Source organism: Phalangium opilio, unplaced genomic scaffold (genome assembly GCF_054372755.1).
Source record: "Phalangium opilio isolate 3A_F unplaced genomic scaffold, DU_Popi_V2 ptg000088l_1, whole genome shotgun sequence".
NCBI lineage: Eukaryota > Metazoa > Arthropoda > Arachnida > Opiliones > Phalangiidae > Phalangium > Phalangium opilio.
In genome coordinates, this window is record NW_028324193.1 from 2,776,504 (window position 1) to 2,786,532 (window position 10,029).

The 10,029-nt window shown below is 38.4% G+C and overlaps 1 protein-coding gene across 1 annotated transcript; it reads left to right on the plus strand.

Annotated features, from left to right (window-relative positions):
- Window positions 1–4,386: 4,386 nt before the first annotated feature.
- Window positions 4,387–7,668, plus strand: LOC149649074 (uncharacterized). The gene is made up of 12 exons (XM_089849426.1): window positions 4,387–4,633; window positions 4,701–4,809; window positions 4,890–5,122; window positions 5,556–5,620; window positions 5,688–5,756; window positions 5,820–6,047; window positions 6,121–6,275; window positions 6,330–6,679; window positions 6,810–6,907; window positions 6,980–7,087; window positions 7,164–7,378; window positions 7,587–7,668. Exons 1-12 carry the CDS (start codon window positions 4,615–4,617, stop codon window positions 7,666–7,668), a joined length of 1,731 nt encoding a protein of 576 aa, XP_089705552.1. The 5' UTR covers window positions 4,387–4,614.
- Window positions 7,669–10,029: the final 2,361 nt, after the last annotated feature.

Here is a 10,029-nt window from a genome sequence, read left to right on the forward strand (position 1 = left end):
TGGTACTTCCATTTAAGCTGATTCTCCAGTTTCCATAATTTATTTGTTCTTACTAACCGCAATAGATTAATTTTTCTCTCATCTCGAATTATGCAATGGGTGTAATGTCTCTTCGAAACCGAAAGAATAAGCTGATACATGAGGTTTAGCGTGTAACCCGGTGTGCAGACAAAAATCGCATTCCAGAATTACTTCGATTTCTAAAACCGCTGTTACTCCGATCCTAAAGTTCCAAAATTTTTCTACCATTCTAACGACTACACCCGCTTCACCAAGCATTGTCATAGGGATCTCATTCGCGACCTCATTCGCGACAACTAGAGTTGGACCACTTCACGGATTCAAATTATTATCTTCTCGAATGGCTTGCCTAACGGCCTGTAGAACTACTGTATGGTCTGACCCACTATCAGTCAAAGCTGCTCGTTTCCATGATCCAATGGCTACGGGAACTTTGGGTCTTCCTCGTTTCCGAAATTCTTCTCTCATTTTTGCAAAATAACTATCTTCCTTTTCCAGTCCCGGAAAATTTTTTAATTCTTCCCAGTTGCTATCTACCATTTCGATCTCTTCACTCTCTTCATCCAACTTACAGTTTGTATCTGTTCTTGGCTTCTGACCGCCTTAAATACTAAAATAATGTCTGGGATATCCTCCTGTGCAACCGAATTATCTGCCGGTCCGTCCTGTTCAGAGACCGATGATACCATTCCCCCTTGGGAATTTGATTCTTTCTTTGGGCAGTGGAACGCTTTATGCCCGGTCTTATGGCACTTAAAACATTCTAATGGTTTCGAGCGCGAATTGCCAATCCTATTTTCTACGTTATGAATCCTAGACCTGTTATTATTGACAGGGTACCGTGGCTTTGTTCCGTTTGTCAGAGTGTTTGCTTCTCTTCTAGGTTCGCTGCTGTAACGGTTGTTAGGCTCTACTCTTTGAATCCTATTAAACCGATTGACGTTGTGGCTACTTTGCCGATATGAATTATCATGTTCTCTTGTTTGGGCCAGTAAACCTTGTGCTCGTTGAGCTTCTTCCTGAGCTTCCGTTAATCTTGGGTTTGCAGGTAAGCGCATAATTTGTAACAAGTGTGGATTCAACCCACTTACTACCTTTTCTCCGAGACTTACAGTGTTAATATTCAGATCTGTCTGCATAACCTTACTTTCTCGAGCATATAATCCAAAACGGATTCATTTGGTTTCTGCCTTCTTTGCCAGACCATACTTTCTAACTGGCTACGGTAATCGAAACCCTCAAACGAACGACAAACCTTATCCCTGAACTCTGACCACGTGTTAATTTCTTGGTAAACGAGATCCCACCAATAAATAAGATCTCCTTTCAACATAAATTCCACATTACTAAGTAATTGTGCGTCGGTAAACCTCGAAAGACGCCGGCATCTCTCGACCTCACCCAAAAATAAATAAACATCCTGCCCACTCTTGAAATTGGGAGGAGTCGAATTTCCCATGTTCAAAGAGTGTGATGAGGGGATACAATAAGGGGTTGCATTAACATTTTGCACTGGTGGCCTTACGTTTCAATTTATTACTACCTTGGGACTGGTGTTAATATCATTATTTACTAATTAGGAAGTAAATAAGTTATGATCATAAATGTCCGTATCCGACGAAGCGGATGAATTTGGTCGAGGGTTACCAGCCACTTCCCCCGACGAAATTTCCTAATTAACTAGATTTGGATTTCCTCTCTCATTTAACGTTTGCAAAGCTAATTCTCTCTTTCTATTGTTTCTTTCTTCTAATGACTTAAACATTTCACCCACCTCACTGGTCAGTGTAGCCATGAGTGCTTGTATTTCACTACGATTCATGGTTTTTACCCTACTCAAAACCAAATCAAATCTAAATTTAAACCAAATCAATTTTTGACGTACTATTTGGCGAAGCCGTTCACCCCTATTTTTTTTAGTAATTTTCCACGCAATTAAGTTCAAAAGTTCAAATAGTTTCTTCACAACTTCACAAAGCTATGCCTTCCACCCTCTACGTTTTTGGCTTTAGCGTGGCAATGGATTTCTTCCCTCCACGTTGGTTCTCGGTGAGACTTCTTGCGCGTTTCGCACCAATTTCGGCTTTCGTTTGAAGAAACACGTGGCCCAACGAGTTTCTGAAACTTGCCAGAATTGCGGGATGCCAAAAATATCACGAAAATTGCTTGAGAAAGAAAGTAAAAAAAACGTTCTAAATCCTTAACAATATAGAAGCTCAAATTAGGTTTAATTATGGCCAAAAACAAAAGAGCAATGAAAGTCACAAATAGGCAAAGAGAAATAATGCAAAATTTCATGGAAATGCATCCGGAATTGGTAAGTGGACGATTTACGGCCACTTTTACGAAGCAAGTACACGATGAATTAAACCAACAATTAAACAGTGAAGGAATCGGGGCTGTAAAAGATGTGCTTAAATGGAAAAAAGTAATATATTTTAGTTTTTAATACTTAAACTTTATGAAGGTGTGTGCGTAATTAATATTGAGATATTCTATAGTGTTGGACTAGCTGGAAAAGTGATACAAAAAGTAAACTAGCAAGAAGAAAACCGGAGGAGGAGAAAAAGAAGATGTGGATTTGACCCCGCTGGAAATTAGATTAGCTACTATAATGTAGTTATAGAAGGAGATCCAGCAATTAACGAAGCCGGGGTACCACAAGAACATGCTGATCATTCGGTATGCATTACTTGTCAATTGGTTCAAAAAGACTTTTGGTAAGCCTAGTTTATGGTATATTTATTTTAATAGGAAGCTTCGCCGACCCCAAGGGCTAATATTATTGTGGAGAGCTCCACGTCAACAGGCAATAGCACTGTTATTGACAATCAAGCTACCGAGACTCTCTCTACTAAAGCTTATGAATCGCTTCTTCCAAAAATGTCAAGTTCCATCCACTCAGTGGCTAGTAAATCTACTCAAAGTGCTAGGCACAAGAACATGGCAACTAGTTCTTGCTCAGCAACTGCGAGTACGTCGGCAATTCAGCCCAAGGTAGAATATGTTTTGCCGGGTTATGAGAATATTAGGGACTTTTCATTTGTTGAGCCAATAATTGAAGAAGTCGATGGTAAGTCTCTAGACTTGAATATATGTATGTGTATTTCAAATCATTTTTTAGATACAACTATACCAAAGTCTGAGGAAAAACACCCACAATTCCAGTGAAATGAATAGAAAAGAAAGCTATACCAAAGAAGCTTCGTTAACAGATAAGAAGAGTAAGTAGTTAGCATTAAAATATTTTAAATATTATTTAGTACAAAGTGTAATTTTATAGAAAGGAAATATGCTGAGGAGAAATCTCATTTGGAAAAAGCTACGGAAGCTCTAAGAGAAATAAAAGAAAGCAAAGTTGATGCTCTTCAAAAAATGAAACAAAGCTAAGTTGAAGCTTTAAAAAGCATAGAAAAAGCACTTCTTAAAAGAGTTGAAGTTGAAGAGGAAAAATGCCGTTTGGAACAAGAAAAGCTACGTGTAGAACAGTCTAAAGCTCAAGCGTGGAAGGACGTTGCCTCGGCATTAACCAATATATCAACATATGTGAGCAGTATTGTGAGCGATAAAACTTTATGAGCAATTCATAAGTTTTTATGCTAGACTAGCAGCTACTCATTGCATTTCACTTCTCAATTCACAACCACCATGATTTATTTTTATTCCTATTTGACTAGTCAGTCATAAAAAACTGTCAAAATTTAAGTTGGTTTTTTGAAGAGCTATTGTTAAAATACTTCATGACTAGTCAGTCGTAAAAAGTGATAATTTGTATATTGACTACTGTTGTTAAAATACCTTAAGTATTATATTTCTTGTATTGCAAAAATAATGTATATAAGTTCATTAAACAATTTGATGCCATAATCAAAAGCAATTCATTTAAATCTGTTGTTTTTTTCAATTACACAAACCTTCTTACTATGCTTTGCCTAGTTAACTGTCCCGGTGCTAAAAAGTTTTCATTTGGTTGAGGTAGGTAGTTGAACTTCTCTCGCGCAATAGAGCTTTTCGCAAATTTATGCGCGCATGCGCTTGTCGTGCGTCGTGGATAAAAAAGCAGATGACGCCATCGGCCTTCGGAGAAATAGCTGGGATTGTAGATAATGGAGTAAATTTGAATCTAAACTATGATAAACTAAAAATATTGGAACTTAAGGGGGATATATATACCCTTAAAGTTGAGTATTTTTTACACTAGATGTCTCTGGCAACTATGGGCGATAACCTTTTCATTTGAGGCAGCCATTTTGAATGTACATACCGCGTGATTGGCTAATAAAATTTGACTGACACTTTTTTTTATTAAACAATCGTCTGCTACCAAAAGTTGGCGGGAAATTTTATCACTGGCTTCACTGATTCACTGCGCAATGATTCATTTAATTTCTTTTCAATACTATTTTTTGGCCACCGGTTATTGTTTATAGTAAATTACTCTTTAGAAAATAATCTTGTAAATCTGTATTTCTTCCGTTTGACTTAAAATTTCTAAAATATCAGCTTGTTAATTATTGAAATTGGAAGTTTTTATAAACTTCGAAGTATAAGGATAGGGCTTCATTTTGACCCAACAAATGACCCCTAACTACTATGCCACTTGCTAGAAAAAGTAAGATTGTATGAATTTGATTAAATACTTGATTTTGCCTGGTTTTGTTAATAAAAAAATCCCTAAGATTACAACCACCGTGTTCACATTGGTGTACATTTTTCTAAATGGGGCCATGAGAGGGACAGACTTGGCTTTTCAAATGAAAAGTTCGCTGAAGTTCTGCTACACAATTTGTATGTCAATAGAAAGCACCCATTTTTTGTTCCTTTCAAGTGACGAGCTTAGTTTGTTTGTAAAATTTTTGTTATATTAGTTTAAGTTTGCCTGTTAAGAGTGTTTTGGTTCACACATCGACCCAAACTGTTCCGCAAGCTGCAACAAAAGCAACGCAAACCACAGGTTTTTGTGAACCACTAGTGGCTCCAGCATACACCCTTGATTCTTGTATGCAAACAGTTAATGTGGGATATTTTGATGCATCTACAAGCACTGACCAAACATATGTGAAGCATCTGGTTTCAGAAACATACTTAAATTATTCTAAAGGTATGCTTGTTTGTTGGTACTAACCAAAACAAACCTATTACTGAAAATATTCGATTATATAAAGCAAATCCCAAACCATCACCATACTCGCAAATAAAATATGGCCTTCCCATTGAATCACCTATGGGGTCAACTCCTTCCCCAAGGAAACCAAATAGACTTTTCTCTACTCCAAAAGGGAAAAGATGTAGAGTAAATTTAGATGAGCTTTGGGCTCATTACACCCGTGTAAATATAAATTTACATAAATGAAACCCTTTAGTAGAAGCTTTACACTTTATATATTTTTTTTAGAATGGTTAAGGCAATTTTTGAGGATAAGCCAAGTATGCTAGAACCTGTAACTGAAGTCCCATGTGAAGAAGATGAAGAGCAAGCTCATATTTGTAAATTTGGTTTGAAATCCAACTAAATAGTTTTATCCCATAATAAGACGCCAAAATGAAGATGACCCTAAATTTCACTAATGAATTCACTGAAGAAGAAGAAACCCATAATGTAATATATTCACAGATACTATTTACATATGCCAGATAGTTTGTTTATTTGGTCTTTTTATTGAAAGGGGGAAATGACAAGTGATGAAGAAAATGATGAGTTATTAGATGATTTAATCATAGTTTCTGATGAAAATGTAAAAATGTGTTACGTTATTTGATTTCAGTTCAATTAATAAATCAGTTTTTTCATTCTAAAGGAACCAGCGGACGTAAGGAACGCAGACTCATTCACAGAAGAAATCCTGAATTCAAACCTGGCTATTGTTAATTTGAAAAACTTGAGAGCCCTTGTAGAAAAGGCTTATGGCAAAAAATTCCAAAATTTTAACTGCAGAGAGCCGTTAATTTATAAGAAAAAAGAGGAAGGGCGCGCTATTATATATACTCTGTGTTGCGCTAGAAATCAGGGCCCTCGTCACACCAAGGTAAATTGTCCAACAATAATTTGATGTTAAAATACTAGATTTAATATTTTTAGTGATATGATTTTAATTACAGGAAAAGTGGTCAACCCAACCCCTTTGTCACGGAATTCGGTCTGGCAATTTTTTGCTCGCAAGCAGTATTCCACTCTCTGGAAATATGTACGGCAAAATTGCCAAATTGATGAATGATGCCAAAGTCAAATTTTTTGGGAAAGACACATACTACAGGTTTGTACTTGTAAATCTGGACAACTACAATGCATAAATGATTCATTTACTTAGATATCAAAAGCATCTCATAATCCCAGCTGTTGATCGGTCTTATACTGAGATGCAAAAACACAATTTCCAACTTGTGTCTGGGAAAACTATAATTTTAGCTGGTGATGGGAGAAATGATTCACCTGGACACACTGCCATGTACTGCACGTACAGTTTAGCAGATTGCGAAACAAAAAAAATTCTAAGTTTTTGCAATCGAGATGTACGCCACGCAGATGGTAAAAGTACAAACATGGAAATTAAGGGTTTGAAGATTGCTGCCCAGGAAATAACGACGGCTGGGGAAATTTTTAATTTCCAAGTATCAGAATTGGTGACTGATGGCCATGTCCAAACGGAAGCTGCTATGAGTAACTATTCATGTTGATGTATTAATTTTGAAAGTAACTAAACCAAACATTCTTATGATAATGAGTAACTATTCATGTTGATGTATTAATTTTAAAAGTAACTAAACCAAACATTCTTATGATAATTCAGAGAGAAATGGAACAACAAATGGTGTATTTTCATTTGAAGTGAAGCACTCTTTTGATGTTTGGCATGGTGGGAAACTTCTTCTAAAAGAAATATTGGAGGTAATAATTTTCAGAAACACGTGCATTTTTATGACTGATAATTGAAAGAGCTTCATTTCTACAAAATGAAAGCGATCTCAAACTAAAGGTAATGAGGATCTGGCGCATTGGGCTCCGAAGCTAAGGAACCATTTCTGGTACTGCAACAAAGTTTGTGAGGGGGATGAAATGGATATGAAGGTAAATAATAAAGAATAATAAATTACAAGGTTTATTTCTCGAGTTTTGATCATTTTTCACCTTATTTAAATAAAAGGAGCTTTGGTCAAGCAGTTTATACCATGTTGCAAACATACACGAGTGGTTAATTCTCAAAGCTGGAAAAAATGTTTGTGACCATGACGAACTTACTGAAGAGCAGTTTAAAAGTCACCCTTGGCTGGAGAAAGGCAGCAAACCTTTCAATGCTTTGAGGAGCATTGTCATGAATGATCGGCGAATGGATCGCATGAATTACTATATGAATTTTAGGTATACTTTTGCATTGGTGAAAAGAGAGACAATTTTAATTTGTTTTGTTCTCATACTCAAAAGGCACACAGGATTATTTGAAAACTATCATAGTTTAATTTTATCCTATGCCAGCAAAAGATTTGCTCTAAGGTTATATCTGATTGCTATAATGTTTAAATATTTCTCATTGTAATGTAACTAATGTTTCGTTTCTCATTTCAATTAGTTTTGATGCATATGACATGCGCATAAAGATTGCAGTCATAGACCATAATCATCATGTTGGTAGACCCCCCAGTACTTGGTGAAAATGGAGAACAATGGTAATTTAGTCTTGCCCTTACCACTAATTATTATAGAACCAAGAGGAAATGTCTTAGGCAGGGTGGTAACACTCCACCTTTCATCTCGCTGTGTCACACCCACATGCCAATAAATTTATCCCTCTTATAACCCCTTACACGGATTTACAATTCCCCAATTCCTGTAAAATTTAAGATAGGGCCCAAGCACCTGTCCCTGCGCAGGACGCATACACAATTTGGAGAGAGAAGCTCGGATAGAAACAAGGGAAGCGCCAGGAAGAGAGAGAACTACCTGCCTCGTGTATAAGTGAGAGGGGGAAAAAGAGAATTGGGGCGATTTGTTGAGAGAGATACGTGATTTACCTGGCAAATTCCATGGGGGCTGCCATTGCGTGTTAGTAGTTTTTGCTACCGCCATCTAGCGTCGAAGTAAAGCGTAAAATTCGTTATTTTTTCTCTTTAAACGTCGGTGTTTAAAGCCATCTAGCGTTCAAAAGCAGGAAGTTCAAAAGCATCGTCTGAAATCCTTTTGGGCGGTGAATCCCGTTATTTGAATATATTTTTAATTCTCATCGGTAATTAGTTATTAGTAAGATTTGAAAAATAAAAATGGCAAGTTGGGGTAGAACATGTTCAGTTCTTGGCTGTAAGAGTAGTGATAGAGATTTAAGGGAGTGGAGATCGCAGCTTTGCAAACTTCATTCGGGACATGACAAAGGGTTAAGTCTGTGCCATAAAGATTGTTGTTGTCCGGTGCCTTTTGGGCTTCATATTTTCCCCAAGAATGATAAATTACGAGGTCAATGGCTTGAAGCACTTGGCAGAGAAGATTATTTACCAGGAAAGAGAGCTGTTGTGAATATTTGTTGTGTAGCTTTTGCTCAGTTCTTGTATATTTAATATTTTTATGAATGTGCAGGTTTGTTCATTGCACTTCGTTGATGGAAAACCAACTAAAGAACACCCTATCCCAAGCATTGACCTAGATAATGAATGGAAACCAAACCGTAAACTTAAAAGATCTATCAATTTGAGCTCTAATGATGATAGTATTTCATCAAAACGGCCTCGTACTGAAGATAACACTCTTGATAGTGGCATAAACTCCTCATTTTCATCTTCAAACAATTCTCTGCTTGAAAAATCCCAGTCTAGCGAGTCTAGTTTTCATGGATCAGTGTGGGAAAATAAGAGTTTCAATAGCTCAACAGATGAGATACTACAAACATGTACATGCTCAAATAAAGTTATGGTTAGCGTTGGGATACAATACGAAGAGCCGATAAAAACCGCCAACTCCCAAACTCAGTGGGAAGACCCTCTATAGCAAACCTCCTGCAGAGTACCGCAGAGGCCGCCTTACTATGGTGCAGATTGATTTGAATTGCACGTAGCGTCCCCATGGTCCATAAGAGAGGGGTTCAGAAGGGACCTAGCTACACCTCATCGGTCCCGAGAGGGCTAGTGGCACCTCCCCAACCCGACAGGCAAGCTCCCAGTCCCAAGATCCTCCCCCTCATCAGGACCACTAGAACGCACATCGGCTGGATCCCGAAGGGACCCATCCGATTCTTCCAGTAGGGTGGACTCATCCATGGAAGAACAAGCTTCCGAATGAGCCACCCCCTCCCCCTCTGTGCCTAGAGCGACACCAGCGAGCTCCACAGCGAGATCCCCCATCTCGCTAGTCCCACCCCCTGCCGTAGACTCGGCTGCAGTGGTTTTGGTGGTTTCCGTGTGCTGTAGGAGTTTGAAGGAACCCTTGTCCACTCCAGTGAAGCCCACGAAACCAGCATTCTTAATGGCGTCCAGCGAGGAGCCATCGATGGACAGTACCCAGTACCGCACGGCCCTGTCCACGTATGTCCGGATACATTTCCAATATTCGGTAGCAAAGCCTTCGTTAAGGGCCTTTAGGCGCCGGAACAGCATCGCCGGCTCTTTGGTGATCTGGTCCCTGGTGCGGAACATTACCTTAAACGGCTTAGGGAGTTCGCTAGCTCTCATTACTGAGAGCACCGCATCCCCCACCACCGAGTTGGCTATGTACTAATTTTCATAATTTTTGAAGAAGAACGTGGAATACATTGTAGCTGGCATTCCCGGCGGCCATTTTCCAAGATGGCGGCGAAAGCTCGCCCTCTACAGCAGGGGACTTTTAGTTTATTTTTGTTGGGTCAAAGACAACACATGTACCAACTTTTATCTTTATGTTCAAACGTTCTAGGTCAAACCCTAAAAGTCCTGGGCTATTGCCCTTAAAAATAGGGGTTATATGAGCGGTGCACCAATCCAAGGGGAGAATGCCTTCGGAAAGGGAGAGGCTTAAAAGAGCGTGAAGCACAGTTTTTAGAAGGCGATTTG

What these genes read in the sequence shown, in the direction of transcription:
- LOC149649074 (XM_089849426.1), top strand. An exon ending in ATACTTAAATTATTCTAAAG is followed by an intron (nt 5,123 to 5,555) that starts GTATGCTTGTTT and finishes TCCCATAATAAG; the next exon opens with ACGCCAAAATGAAGATGACC. An exon ending in AATTACTATATGAATTTTAG is followed by an intron (nt 7,379 to 7,586) that starts GTATACTTTTGC and finishes CATTTCAATTAG; the next exon opens with TTTTGATGCATATGACATGC.